This window comes from Callospermophilus lateralis, chromosome 5 (assembly GCF_048772815.1).
Source record: "Callospermophilus lateralis isolate mCalLat2 chromosome 5, mCalLat2.hap1, whole genome shotgun sequence".
Taxonomy (NCBI): Eukaryota; Metazoa; Chordata; class Mammalia; order Rodentia; family Sciuridae; genus Callospermophilus; species Callospermophilus lateralis.
In genome coordinates this window covers 24,204,010-24,220,389 of record NC_135309.1, presented here as the reverse complement: position 1 = coordinate 24,220,389, position 16,380 = coordinate 24,204,010, and the positions used below count along the sequence as shown (strand labels likewise).

At 32.7% G+C, this 16,380-nt stretch overlaps 1 protein-coding gene across 1 annotated transcript in view; it reads left to right on the top strand.

Annotated features, from left to right (window-relative positions):
• Gabra6 (gamma-aminobutyric acid type A receptor subunit alpha6) overlaps positions 1 to 5,437 on the top strand; it is a 29,345-nt gene extending 23,908 nt beyond the window's left edge. The window contains exons 10-11 of the mRNA XM_076856373.2: positions 4,325 to 4,460; positions 5,379 to 5,437. Coding sequence (XP_076712488.2) covers positions 4,325 to 4,333 — 9 coding nt within the window. The 3' untranslated portion in view covers positions 4,334 to 4,460; positions 5,379 to 5,437. The remainder of the gene's footprint in view (positions 1 to 4,324; positions 4,461 to 5,378) is intronic.
• The last annotated feature ends 10,943 nt before the right edge of the window (positions 5,438 to 16,380 follow it).

The following is a 16,380-nucleotide window of genomic DNA, read 5'->3' as shown; positions in this document are numbered from 1 at the left end:
TTAATTATAATTATAAGAACTAAAATTTAAACACAGAGAGTGTTTTAACCATGCATGGTACATATTCAGAGATCAGTAAACTAGCTTATTAGGAAGAGAAATTTGAGCTATAGTTGCAATATTTTCAACAAATGGATCATTCTTCATCTTCTATGCAACTCTATCTATGCATACCAGATGAGGTTATCAGGTTGAAAAGAGAGCCCACATACTCAGGGCTATGCTAAGCATAACATCTTACCAAGAATGGTGGGCATAAGTTATATACGTCAGATTGTCTCTTCTACACATATCAATTTCCAACACAATACATATTGTATGTATAGCTTTCTGTATTTGGTCTTTTCATGAATCTATTTCCCATAATTCACCTGAAATATAAACCTTATTCATTTATCCTGAGCACAGATCATTCCAGAGACATTCTAGAATTAATTTTAAAAAAATAGCCTAGGCCTTTAAGAAACTAATTCTTGAGTCTAGCAGCAAACGAAATATCAACCTATAATTACAATCCAGGGAAAGAAGTGCTAATAGAGATATTTACAACATAATATGGTGATAATGAGAAGACCCTAAGTGAGTGCCCTAGTCTACTAGGGGCAGTAAGTAACAAAGGAAGAGAAAGTGATTGTTGCCAAATTGGCCCTCTCCCAACCTTTCTCATTTTGTTTCTCAATGGAATCTACTTGCAATGGAAGCTAAGAGATGTGGATGCAGAACAGACCCATCTTCAGGCTGGTGCTTATGTATTATGTATCCATGGCCTAGTCCAGGAGAGGAGGAGGAAGAGGGCAATGGAAACTGGCCTCATTCTTATTGTCCAACAAGAGTCCTCCCATGACTCTATGAACAAAGGAGAACACTGCTCCATCTCTTTTTTATCTTCCATTCTTCCTGCTTTTACTCTCAGTATGTTGAGTGCTTTGAATAAATTGTCTTAGCACTAACCAGTTCAATGAATTAGAAATTAATAATTCGACTATATAACTGAGATAAAAATTAAGTCTTAGATTGTAGAAAAAGCAATGCAAATCTGTAGTGGTAGTCAGTAGTCAAACTCACACCTGTCTCCGATATTTTTCTCTTAATCATTCTACTGAGCTTCAATATATTGAAAAGGAGAGGGCAATATGATTACCAGGGTCATTTCCAAGTCCAGCATTTTATACATTGATAAATACCCAGTAACATCCAAAGAAAATTTCTAACTTTATTCATGCCCTATCCACAGTTCATTTGTTCAACCAACAGAAAATAAAATGAGGAAGTGAGACTTACTGACATGTATGTTTTGTACTTACATTTCCATGAACTTTTGGAAATTTGAAATAATTGGTTTTGAAACTTCCTGTCTTTGATTCTACTGGCAATTGCCATTTTTGATGGAACTGATGTCAGATGTAATGGCAATACAGGTATTTTAAAATTATACAATGTATTTAAGATATTAAAATAATAATACAATAATTATCAGCCCTTTATAAAGCAGAAAGTGAGGAACGAAGTTTAACTTGAGCAAGAATACAGTGATTTAACGGAAGGACTGATAAGTTCATGAAGGCTGGAGAATTCAATTTAGTCATTAAATACTTATTTGGAAAACTGGAAAAGTTTGGATTTCATGCGGTAGGAGTACAGGATTACATTTCTTGAAATATCAAATTCATAGAATGAAACTCTAAGATACTCTGTTTGACCACGGTGACAGAACATATGTATTGTTATTGGAACATTTCAGCATACTGTAGGCAAAGAAGTAATTACTGTTAAAATTGTTGCTATATCTGATATGTGAGGGGTAAAAATTTGCTCCTAAGATTTAGGCTCTCTATTCACCTCACAGATTGTTTCTTAGCTGAGAAGAAACTTTTTAGTTTGAATCCATCCCATTTATTGATTCTTGATTTTAATTCTTGCACTATAGTAGTCTTATTAAGGGGAAGTTGGGGCCTAATCTGACATGATGAAGATTAGGGTCTACTTTTTCTTCTACTAGACACAGGGTCTCTGATTTAATTCCTAGGTCCTTGATTTACTTTGAGTTGAGTTTTGTGCATGGTAAGAGATGGGGGTTTAATTTCATTTTGTTGCATATGGATTTCCCGTTTTCCCAGCACCATTTGTTGAAGAGGCTATCTTTTCTCTAATGCATGTTCTTGGCACCTTTGTCTAATATAAGATAATTATAATTTTGTGGTTTAGTCTTTGTGTTCTCTATTCTGTACCATTGGTCTACCAGTCTGTTTTGGTGCCATTACCATGCTGTTTTGTTACTATTGCTCTGAAGAATACTTTAAGTTTTGGTATAGTGATGCCTCCTGTTTCACTCTTCCTGCCAAGGATTGCTCTAGCTATTCTGGGTCTCTTATTTTTCCAGATGAATTTCATGACTGCTTTTTCTATTTCTATGAGGCATGCCATTGGTATTTTGATTGGAATTGCATTATATCTGTATAGTGCTTTTGGCAGTATAGTCATTTTGATAACATTTATTCTGCCTATCCAAGAGCAAGGTAGAGCTTTCCATCTTCTAAGGTATTCTTTGATTTCTTTCTTTAGGGTTTTGTAGTTTTTATTGTATAGATCTTTCACCTCTTTCATTAAGTTGATTCTCAAGTATTTTATTTTTTGAGGTCATTGTAAATGGGGTAGTTTTACTCATTTCCCTTTCCTCGATTTATACCCAAAGGACTTAAAAACAGGGACACAGCCACATCAATGTTTATAGCAGCACAATTCACAATAGCTAAACTGTGGAACCAACCTAGATGCCCTTCAGTAGATGAATGGATAAAAAAAATGTGACACATATATACACAATGGAATATTACTCAGCAATAAAAGAGAATAAAATCATGGCATTTGCAGGAAAATAAATGGAGTTAGAGAAAATAATACTAAGTGAAGTTAGCCAATTCCAAAATCACAAATGTCAAATGTTTTCTCTGATGTAAGGAGACTGATTCATAGTAGGCTAGAGAGGGGGAGCCTACTATGGGTTAGGAGGAGAAGGGAGGGGGCAAGGGATTAGCAATGATGGTGGAATGTGATGGATATCATTATCTAAAGTACATGTATGAAGACATGGATTGCTGTGAATATACTTTGTATACAAACAGAGGCATGAAAAATTTGTGTTCTATATGTGTAATATGAATTGCAATGCAATCCACTGTCATTTATTAAAAATAAACAAATAAATCAATAAAATTGGAAAGCATCTCTTAGAGTAAAATGAACATCTTTTCTCATCTAGGATTACCAGCAACTTATCTTTCCTTAAAGGGATATTATGATGGTTGATTGAATCATGTTCAGCTACAGTTTCTCTCTCTCTCTCTCTCTCTCTCTCTCTCTCTCACACACACACACACACACACACACACACATCTTAAGATATCATGATTGCATCACAATTATTTCCAATTAGTGAGATGAAGCACAATTCAGTGAATACCTATCATTGTGCAATTTTACTTCCTAGAGCAACTTCACAAGGAAGTAGATTTGCACCATTTAGCAGCTGCACTTAATGAAAGAAGCAGAGTTTTAGACACAAATTATAGAATAATAGTGTGAGGGAATCAGAAAACAATTTTTCAAATACCAATATTTTATAGGAAAACCCTCAAAGCCAGAACGGTGAAGTGAGTTGCTAAATGCAATACTATTGCCAGACACACATTCTTGACTTCTTTCATTTTTCCATCCTTTCAATCGATGTTTATCTCTTTATTCTATGGACATTTGGGGTTTAGGCACAGGCAGACAGATCATCAGTGTACATCTATTTTCATATATAAAAGGGATGTCTCCTGGAACAGGTGTTGTTTCTGACATCTGAAAACAAGTGCTATCTAGATAAGCATTTGATACCTGCAGGAACTCACTAACCTGACTGATCCTGGAGAGCATGAAGATTTCTCCACTCAAAACTGCTGTCCAGAACAGGTACACAACTACAATTACCACAAGAAGTTGCTAGTCACTGTCCTTTACTAGAATGTAAAAAAAAAAAAAATTCTGGATTCTGCTGGGAAAACAAAAGGCACATAATTAGTGTCAGAGTTTGGATTTGGATTGTCCTCCAAAACTCGTGTTGAAAGCATGGACCCAAACAACAAACTTCAGAAGTGGGACTGGTAAGCAATAATTGGATCATGAGGGCTGAATCAGTCTATCTGAGGGGTTAATCCTTTGATTTCTGAATGGATTACTGGGAAGTGGACCTCCTTAGAGGAAGCAGGTCATAGGGGATATGCCCTGGAAGAGTTTATCTTCTCTGAAGCCCTTTCTCTCTCTCTCTCTCTTTGCTTTCCAGCTACCTTGAGCTGAAAAGATTTCCTCTGTCACACCAGTCTGCCATGATTCCTGGATAAAATTGGCTGACCATGGACTGAGAACTCTGAAATCATGAGATCAAATCAATCTTGCTTCTTCTAAGTTGTTCTTATCAGGTACTTTTGTCATAGCGATGAAAAGCAAACTAATGCAATTTGGGTAGAAGTACAAACCTTCCAGACTTAACTAATTTTGCCAACAAATCAGCAATAATAATTATTCTTTCTTAAATTATCTAAGAGACTTAAATTCTCATTTGACATTTACTATGATGCCTCATATAGAAAAAAGTTCATGTTCCAATTGCTTTTAAACTTTTGAATCAATGGGTGAAATATTCCTAAATTTGTATCTTAACTATAAAAGAACAACAGACGGCATGGTTTATCCAACTAAAAGACTTCACGTAGTTCTGGGAGTCTGGGAAGTCTAAGATTGAACACAGGCAGAACAGGTCTGTGCAGTGGACTCTCTTTTTGGTTTGCAGATAGCTTTCTTCTCCTTGAAGAGAGATTATTTCTTTTCTCATAAGTGCATAAGTCCATTGTGAGCTATTCAATCTTACGACCTAGTTATCTTGCAAAAATGCCACCTCCAAATGCCACCAATACATTGGGGATTTGGGTTTCAGCATATGAATTTTGGGGAAACACACATGATTATCCCATATCACTCCATTTATCAAGTGGCAAATTCTTTTTGTTTTGTTGTTTTAGCACAGATTTTAGACTCTTGTGGAACACTGCAATTGTACTTGCCCAATTTCCTTTTAAAATCAACCAAATATTAATTAGTATGAATCAATTACTCAAAAGATAAGTCAAGAAATTTTATATAATTTAAAAAGCTTTTGAAAAGTGAAATTTTAAACTATTGAGAGAACAAATCTAAATAATGTCTTTTAAACAGCATTTCTATTATCTTATATTTACCTAATTCAATTAATTTTCCACCATAAAATAGGAAATGAAATATTTTCCTGAAAGGTTTGTTAAAAATTTCTTAATTTCCTTTCTTTCTTTCTTTTTTTAAAGCAATATAGATCTGAGACTGCCTGGAAGAAGCTTTGAAATGTGACATCAATGATCTGTGATAGTGAATTGTTAATTGATTTTGGCATGATACTACAGATCCACGGTATAGCTCCTTTGTGTGCACATGTGTTGTAGTTTGTTGAAGCAAACTTCAAAGCTTCCTTTTGGGGCTGGGGTAGTGGCTCAGTGGTAGAGCACTTACCTATCATGCCTGAGGCACTGGGTTCAATCCCTGGCACCATATAAAAATAAACAACAAATAAGCTTCCTTTTGATATAAATTTCAGTGTGTATGGACAAATAAATTTACTAAATTGTAAAAGACTCATGAAACTATAACTGACACAAAGTTGTACAAAGATCACACAAAAAGCAAATGCTTAAAATATGATATCATGATTCAGAAAAACTATGTTAGCTAAAGCTGAATTTCACAATTCTATCATCTGGTCTGATATACAGATTTTTTTTTTTATTTCATATCATGGCAAAATAGACAAAACATGAAATTTAACTTCTTAGTCATTTTTAAATGCACAGTCAGCTCAGTGGTATTAAATATATTTATTATGATGAGCAAATATTGCCACCATTTCTCTCCATAACGTTTTTCATATGGTAATACTGAAACTCTATACCTATTAAACATGAACTCCTCATAGCTCTCTCCTCCCAGCCCCTGAACACTGCCATTCCATTTTGTTTCCATGATTTTGATTAACTTAAGTATCCATATATAGTATACTTCTTTTTATGTCTGGTTTATGCCACTTAGCATAATGTCCTTAAGTTTTATCCACATTGTCAGAATTTCCTTTATTTCTAAAGCTAAATAATTTTCCATTAAATGGACATATCGCTTTTGGTAATCTATTTGCTGTGGTTGGACACTTGAATTGCTTCCATGTTTTAGCTACTTTGAATAATGTTGCTATAACCATGACTGTTCATATGTCTCCTAAGAGCCTGCTTTCAATTATTTGGAGCATATAGCTAAAAAATGCTTCTTCTTCTTCTTCTTTTTTTTTTTTTTTTTGTTTTTGGTAGAACCACCATACGTGATTGTATCATTTTTTACTCCCACCAGGAGTGCACAAGAGTTCCAATTCTCCATAACCTCACCAGAACTTGTTTTCTATCTTTCTTAAGTTTTACATAAACATCCTAATGGAGATGAGGTGTTTTGTTGAGTTGCTTTTAATTTTTTAATCATAAAATGGTGTTGAAATTTGTAACATTATCTTTCAGATGTTGATGATCACTTGGTTACTTTCCTTCACTCTGTTAATGAAGTACATAATATTGATTTTTTTTCATATGTTGAATCATCTGTGTGTTCCACCATTAAACCTCAGTTAATTAAGGTATATAATCCTAATCCTTTTTAAAATACTGCTGAAGTTTTAGTATTTTGTTGAGAATTTTAATATCAATGCTCATAAGGGATATGGTCCTGTAATTTTCTTTCTTTTAATCTTTTTGTTTTGGCATTGATTTCAGGCAACTATTGGCTTTATAAAATGAATTAGGAAGTATTATCTCTTGTTCATATCTGAATTTGAAAATATATGCATTGCATGTTCTTTTATTTATTTATGTATTTATGATTGAAACAGGCAGCTTTTTTTCTTTTTTTAATTTATTTTCATTGGTGCACTATAATTATATGTAATAGTGGGATTTATTATGCCATATTTGTCCCTGTAGGTAATGTAATATGATCAAACTCATTCCCCAGTACTTCCCTTTTCCCTCTACTCTTCTCCTTGCCCTAATCTGCTTATTCTATTCTATTAATGTTCATTTTATTTTTATTATTATTTTCATTGGTACATTATGGATATCTACACACAGATACGTACAGAGGATGTATGTAAAATTAAATGTGGTGTATTCACAAATGGACATAGCATAATTGGGTAGGTTTCATTCCTCAGTATTTCCCCGATGCCCTCGCCTTCTACCTCTCTCTCAATCCTCTTTCTCTACTCCATAATATTTGTTAAAATTCACCAGTGAAGTCATCAAAGCCAGGCATCTTCTTTGTTGGTAACTTTTCAATTAATATTTAAAATTCCTTACCTATTATAGACCTCCTCAGATATTCTATTTCTTCATGATTTAGTGATGTTAGGTTTTGTGTTTTCAGGAACTTGTCTATCTTCCCTAGATTATCCAATTGTCAGTATATAATTTTGGATTCATTTATTTTCTCTATTGGTTTTTCTATTTCATTTAGCCCCATTTTAGTATTTATTTATATTTTCTTCTTTCTGGTAGCATAGAGTTAAGTTTGTTCTTTTTCTAGTTCCTTAAGTTGCGTACCTGGATTGATAATTTGAAATCTTTATTTCTCAAGTGTAAATATTTACAATGTTTTAATTAGCATTTCAATCCAGGACCAAAATATCCAAAAGATATTCTTAAACAAACTTTCATTTTCAATCTATTTGTGTCTTTGGATCTAAAATAAATACTCCTTCCTCTGCTTCTCCCTTTTCTTTATTCTTCCAGTCTCTGTCTTTTGATTGAAAAGTTTATTTTAGGGTCATGGTTTCTTTTTTTTAAAATATTTTTTTAAGAGAGAGAGAGAGAATTTTAGTATTTATTTTTTAGTTTTAGGTGGACACAACATCTTTGTTTGTATGTGGTGCTGCGGATCGAACATCCCCAGCCCAAACGGTCATGGTATCTGAAGATCTTTCCAAGGTAAATTGCTTCCATTGCTCTGGGCCCAAGAACATCATGGCAGAAGCAGGTGGTGGAAGAAAACTTCTCAACTCATGGTAGCCAGGAAACAGAGAGCTCCAGGAGCCAAGGACAAGAGATATATATAACCCAAAGGCTTGCTCCCAGTGGCCTATTTTCTCCAGTCTACTCAACCTGCCTACAGTTTTTACCCAGTACTGAAGGGCTTTTGAATAATTAATCTATCAATTGAATTACTCCAGTCATTAGGTTACAAATCTCATAAGCTAATAGTTTCACCTCTAAACATTTCTGAATTGTCTCACACATGAACATTTGGGAGACACCTCATACCGAAAACACAGCATATACCTATAAAATTTTCTCTTAATTCTTTGTTGATGGCAGTATCTCGTGATTTTTGGTATGTTTGTTTAATTTTCATTATTCTCTAAGTATTTTCTCATTTTCCTTGAGATTTCTTCTTTAACTTATTGGTTGTTCAATAGCATGTTGTTCATAACAATATTATAAAATCTTCTGCTTTAGTTCTGTTATTGATTTCTAACTTTATTCCATTGTGGTCAGAGAAAATACCTCACCTATTTGTTTTTTTAAAATTTATTGACACTTAATTTATGGCCTAACACAAAAACTATCCTGGAAATATCCTAGGTGCACCTGAATATAATTTGTATGCCTTTCTTGTTGGGTTGAATGCTATGTGAGCTTCTATTTATTAGAGTGAGTTTCTTGAGTTAAGTCCTCTATTTTCTTACCAATCTGTCAAAAGGTATCTGTCCGTTATTCAGAAAAGTGTATGAAGTCTCCAAAGATTACTGTAGAACTTTTTATTTCTCTCTTCAATTATTTTAGATTTTATTTCATCTACATTTATGTCTATATTAGGTATGAAAATGTTTATAACTATTAGATCTTCTTATGCTATTGAACTTTTGTTAATATATAATGTCCTTTGTTATTTATGGTATATTTTTGTTTTAAGTTTATATATATAAACTTTATATATATATATATATATATATATATATATATATATATATATATATGTGTGTGTGTGTGTGTGTGTGTGTGTGTATCCAATCTCTTGTCTTTTGATTGGAAATATTGGAAAGTTTACTCTATTCAAAGGAAATATATTATGTGCTATTTTTCTCTATATGTTTTTATGGCTCATTTGTCCCTGTTTCTTGTGTTACTCTCTTTGCATTTGTAGTAAAATGTTAAAATTACTTCTCATTTCTCTTTGTTTTTATCCTGTTTTCTCCATATTATAATGGAGATTCCTTTTAGCATACTAAAGTATAGCATACTAATTTGAATTTATACTTGCTTAGCTTTAATGGAAGTATTTTTTTAAGGTCAACTTGAAAAATCTGATCTGAAAATTCTTTTTTTTTTTTTTGAGTAGGAAGAAAATTTTTACTTTTCTCTTTCTGTTTTGCTGACAACAACATGAAGGATGCTAGAAAGGCAAAGACTTCAGAGAATTCTCCTTATATAATATCTTTCTTAGCTCTCAAATGCTGGAAAGCTGTTCAAAGTCTCTTTGAAGAAGGAAAAGGGAACAGATATTATTTCCCCATTTCTTTATAGTTTTAAGACTTTTTTGGAGTATTTCTTCAAAGCTAAATTTGTAATGTATTTAGAGTTTCTCTATGTCTTCTGTAAACGTTAAAAGAAGCAATAATTTCACATCAAACTCCATTTATAGTACTAGGATATAGAATCAAAGTTTTTCTTCACTTGTTTCTTGAGCCACTATGAAAAATTAGGCAGGGGAAAAAACATGTAAAATGGTTTATATTGTGTTCAACTTACTGAAATGTTTTTGACATTATATGCTATAAAATTTGAGAAAGTCTTAAATTTGCAGTGAAAACTAAGAGAATGCAGAAACATTTTAAATGAATGATTGAAAAAAAGGAAATTTGATACATAATCTATAAGCTTATTTATAAATATGATGTTCCAATCTTCCATCTCTATTTATTTTATGGACATATTCAAAATTCTTTTTCTCTTCCAGTGAGACAAAGGAGTTACATAAATTGGATTTGGATTTATTTAGAAGAGCTTTATAGAAATATTGTTATCACACAATATTTGCTAATATAATAACTTCAACTGCTATCTACTATTTTGGCGTAATGACTTAACCCACATCTTTATTTTTCTAGGTAATGGAATTCACTGAGTAATTATTGGCAGTTGTCTGAAATTTATTGTAGAAAAGCTGAAAACAAACTTTTTCTTACCTGAATTGACCTTAATAATTGAGTAAACATTTTTATCTATCAATAAAAGCTATGAATAAATGCAAAAAGGCAAAAAACCCCACTCAGATGTGTATCAGTGTGTATCTCTTAAAGCAGCTTATTTGTTAATATTCAAGTAATGGAATTCTAAGTTTATAAGCATAGTTTTCTTGCCAGCTTGATAAACTATTCAAAATAAAAGCATTGTAGTCACCAAGATGTTAGTTTAGAAATATGTACCTTTTATTTATATCTGAAATGTTGATTTCGCCTTCAAAAAGTCTCTTGTGGTTATCATTTTCTTCTTTTTATTATCATCATTACCAAAGTAGAATGTAGTAAATTTGAAGAAACACAATTACAATTTCATTTCAGTTTACTTAATAATTACTATACAATGTATTAGAATATATGATAGAGCATAAATAATATACAATATAGGAATTTATATTAGAATATGCTCTGTATATTGTAATTACAATGGTGATTTTAATACTTTTGTTTTGGAATCCATCAGGACTAAAATAATTTTCGTTATTTAGATTCTGATGTGTCATGAGTAAATGTTCTCAGCATAGAAATATTTGTATTGCAGAAAAATTAAAATATCTATTCTCACCTCATAGTATCTTCAAATTAGTGAGGCAATATGAATATTTAATCAACTTCTTGAATGATCTAATAAAGCTGTAATTCAGATCACAAAGTTTGTTGTTCCTGCTGACAACATTGTTTTTCTTACTTGAATAAATATGACCAGGAACAACTATCAAGATCTACCTTTCTCAATGCAGATTACTTTATCTGGAGAAGAAAAAGAAACAAACATCAGATTACAGTGATGTGGTACCAACAATTCAGGAAACTTTAAAAACCTTGTATGACAATATTTGAATATGTTTGCTCTTTGCATCCACCATATGTTTCCTGAAGATAAAATATGGTAACATCAGTTAATGCCATTTTCTTAAATAATTAGGTATGAAATCATTGACTCTAAAATTTTTAACTTGTGTCTGTATCTCATGATTGTAACTCTATCATCTAACTATCACTTCTCCTTTTGCTATCATTCTAATAAGACATAATGCTTTTTAAAGATTCTTTTCAACCAAATGATAGACAAATGGTTTTGGAAAGACAAATTGGGCATGCATAATGTGTGCTGGTATAAATTATAGAGAATTATTGTGTTTGTAGATAAGACATTTATTTTTCCCTAAAAGGGACTTCAGAGAGTTCCCATTCTTTCAAGAAGTGTCAAATTTTCAAGATAATATCGTTGTCACTTTGCAGCTACCTCAACTTCTTTTTTAATTTTCCTACATCTATAAAACAAAATGTTATATATTTGACTTTTCTGAAATTAAATGCTTGAAATGAAGAAACAGAGTTCATGGGATTTTGTTTTCAAACCCATATGTGAAGTGCTTTCAAAAGTAAGTTTTAATTTTTTAAATGCCCATAGACATATGAAAAATCATTAGAATCAAAAGAAGTCACTTGTGTTCAAACAATAAAGCACTCAAGTAAGCCAAGCCAGTCCAAGCCAAGCCAGGCCAAGACGAGCCAGGGGGTTATAAAGGACGGGATCTCATTCAAGTATGTGTGATAACAAGACGTATACAAAATACTCTGCTGGAACCACAACCTTGCAGAAAGGCCACCACAATGTTGCAAAAAGCCATTCTGTGAGAACATCTGCCTAGTGTCTGCCTGCCCGACATTTCATTGATGCCACCCTTATTATTGGCATGGTTAGTCATGGATAGTTGCTTTAAAGCAATTTTTTAACACTTCTTATTTTACTGTAAATAATGACTATCTCCCTTTGCCTCCCTGAATATTAGTTTACTAATATTTACTCTTGGTCTATTGCTAGCTCCTGAAATTGATTTATTATGGCATATCTAGTCCCATCACAAAGTTCACTCTTGATGAATTTTGTTATCTTTAGAAAATCTCTGTCTGTTATTTTCATCTGACACACATTAATATGTCTCCAAAATTTGTAACATATCCAGGTATATTCAGAATATGCTACAGAAGATCATATAAGAAAATTGCATATTCGTATACCCTCTATTGCCATGTCACATGATGCACCCTTAATATATGGGAATAAATGATAAAAATAGGAGTTTCACTTCTACCATTTTAAGTTTATCCTGGCCCAGATACCCAGTGGAATTATCCCTGGCTCTTGCTCTTGTCCCCCTACCCATTCTATTTCCCTTCCTGCTGTGAAGAAAACAGAGCCATATCAGTGATATTAAAATATGACCATTGGAAAATCCCAAAACTATAGTAATAGGAAATTAAGACAATAAAGTATTTTCTGTGTGATTGTGTATTAAATCTTAAGCTTAGAGTACACCAATACATTTAGATAAAGGTTTTAAAAATATATTTATTAATTTTCTACCAGATGCATAGAAACCTTCTGGAAATTGAACTCTGAAAGAGTCATAGAGGAGTAATAAAATTCAGGGTTGTATGTTTATGCTAATTCCTTAATTTGATAGATTACTAGATGAAGAAATCACAGTATTTACGGAAATACACAATTGAGGAAGAAAATCAAATGGAATTATTGGCAGTGATGGTGAAATAAATTGCAATTATCAACATATTAGTCAGTTATTAACATTTAGCTGAAACAATTAGATCCTAATTCCCAAACATTTTGTGCTTATGGATAGAATACCCTTAAAAGGCAGAATTTTGGGACTGGCACTGGAAGGGATATAATAAACTAAATTGTGTATCCTTCACATGTTGAACTCCTAAGCCCAAATATGACTGTATTTGTTTTTATTAGGACATAATGTAGGTTAAATGAGGTCAGAGAGCAGGATCCCATTGGGAAAGGATTCATGGTCTTATAAGAAAAGGAAGCATACCACTCTCTGTTTCTTGCTTTCTATCTGCTCATTAGTTAGGTGATTTCTTGATATTAAGTTGTTTGAATTTCTCAAATATTTTGGGTATTTACTATCCAATGTATGATTCACAAATATCCTCTCCAATCTGTAGGTGGTATTTCACAGTGTGAATTTCTTCTTTTGCTGTGCAGAAGCTTGTTAATTTGATGCAATCATATGGTCTATTTTTGCTTTTTTTTGTAATAGCTTTTGATGTCAAATCCAAAAACTCATTGCCCAGATTAATGATATAGAACTTTTACCATTTGTTTTCTTCTAGTACTTTCATAGTATCAAGGTTTTATTACTAAATATTTAATGAACTTGGAGTTAATTTTTATATATGAAGTGCAATAAGGGGCTAATTTTATTCTTTGGTATGTGAATATCCAATTTTTCCCTTTTATTGAAGAGATTTTTCCTTTTCCATTGTGAGTTCTTGGCATCTCTGTTAAAAATAAATTGACATAAATGTGTGTGCTCAATTCTGAGTTCTCGATTTTATTCCTTTGGTTTACATGTCAGATTTTATGCCAGTATTATGCTGTTTTGATGACTGAAGCTTTCTCTAGAGTTTGAAATCAGCTGGTCTGATGCTTCCTACACTATTTGTTCCTTTCTATGTTCAAGATTGATTTGTCTATTTGGGGTCTTTTTTGGTTTCATATGAAATTTAGGATTTATTTTCTATTTTTATAAAAATTTTCATTGATATTTTTATGGAGATTCTTTTGAATCTGTAAATTGTTTTAGATGCACTGACTTTTTGAAAGCATTAATTCTTATAATACATATCACGGAAACTATTTTTTATCTCTTTGTGTGTTCAATTGTTTTCATCCATGACTTGCAGCTTTAGTGAAAAGATCTTTTACCACCTTCATTAAATTTATTCCTAAGTATTTTATATTTTTGTAGCTATTATCAATGAGAATTTTTCTTGATTTCTTTTTTTTCACATATTCTATTGTTATTTTATAGGGACAGTTCTAAATTTTGCATGTTGATTTTGTATACTTTAATTGCGATTTTACTTAATTCATTTATTAGTTCTTACATTATTCTGGTAGAGTCTTTTTTAAAAATTTTTTTAAATTTATTTTTTAGTTGTAGATGGTCACAATGCCTTTATTCATTTTTATGTGGTGCTGAGGATCGAACCCAGGGCCTCGCGCTTGCTAGGCGAGCGTGTTACCACTGAGCCATAACGCTAGCCCTGCTACAGTCTTTATCAGACCAAATTCAATGGCACATTAAAAGGAACATCCACCATGATCAAATGGGACCTATCCGTAGGATGCAAGGATGGTTCAACATAAGCTAATAAGTAATTGTGATATCCCACAAGACTACAAGGAACAATCAAAACTCTATGATTATCATAATATATGCAGGAAAATGACAAAATCCAACATCCTTTCATGATAATAATTTTTCAACAAATTATGCATAGAGCAAATACACCCCAACAAGATATACAACAAGGCTATATACAACAAGAAAGAAACTACATAGAAAATTAGAGGAGATGGGAAAAGAAAAGTGACTGGAACTTGTTAGGGGGGGCCTTAAGGCTATTGTGGAACAGGGCTTCTTAACCTTAGCACTGCTGATTTCTTGGGCTTGAAGCTTCTCCATGGTGGAGAGCTGTTCTACGCTCTATAGGTGTTTGGCAGCATCCTGGGGTATGCCTAACAGATCCCATACACCCTCTCCACAGTAAACATAGGGTCTTCTGATTTACAAGGTACCCTTGCAGGAGTAAACACCCCTCTTCCCCCTTATTAAAGACTACTTTTTAAAAAAGAAGCCATTATTTTCTTTGAATAAAATGAGAAGCCATTGAACAGCTTGAAGCAGAAAAATAAATGACCTGAATTTAAAAGCTTCACTCAATTTTTAGGCTTTCTTTTCTTAAAGTAAACAATTCCCCATTTCTTTTCACTGTCTTTGTATAACATGCCTTTAATCTCTCTCATGTTTTTGTTTTGTTTTGCATTTTTATGCTCCTCTATTTTACACTCTTCATCTAGATTTATGGGCTCAAGAATGGATGTAATGGATCAAACAAGTTCCAGTCCAACAGAAGATTTACTATCTTGTCTCTTGTCATTAAACTTAAAATTTCATGTTGGATACAGGGATTTTTGTTTTGTATGAGAGATTGGACCCATGGGAATTTTAGTACTGAGACACATCCCCTGCCCTTTTAATCTTTTAATTTTTATTTTGAGACAAGAGTCTTGCTAAGTTACCTAGAGCCTATAGAAATTGCAGAAGCTGTCTTTGAACTCATGATCTTCCTGCCTCAGTCTCCTGAGTGACTGGGATTATAGGTATGCACCACCATGCCCTGCTGAATACAAAACATTTTGATTTGTATCAGACTTAATTCTAACCAATCCTTCAATGTATTTCCTCCAATATGATCGTACATGGATGGAATGGGAAGGAATAGAGAGAACAGAAAAATATTATCTCTCTTCCTAAAAAAATTGCTATCCAAGAGTGAGGCTTTAAAAACATTATATGTATAGTCCCCATGAACAACAGATTACAGTAGCAGAAAACAGAAAATAATTTTAAATAGCTTCGTGACATAGCAACCTGGAATATTCATCAATTTGCAATTACAAACCAAGGGTCCACTATATGCAAAGCACTATGCTAGACCTAGTAACTAGTAATATTTGTGTTCTGCATTTCAACAAAAAACAGAATTTCTATTATGTAAACAGGTTGGCTGGTTTTTTAGCAGTAATGTTTCTTGGGCAATTTGAATTATAAACTCTGGAGAAAGTGTGTCACTATTATAGTTACCCCTATTCATAATCTCTAAAATGTTATTTTCCTTACTATATTTCCCATCAGATTTGTGTGTGCATACATGTGTGCATGGGTGCATGTGTGCATGTGTGGATGTGTGTATGTTTGAATGATACTTAAGGCCAGCGTTGGAGTGCAGAGAGCAATGCAGTTGTGTTTTCTGTCATACAATACAAATGACAGTTCTATTCCTGAACTTAAGACATGTAATATCACTTGCTATACTGCTTTATGTATCCTCAGTTTAGCTGTTAAATCTTTAATATGGGGAATTATGTGCAGGCA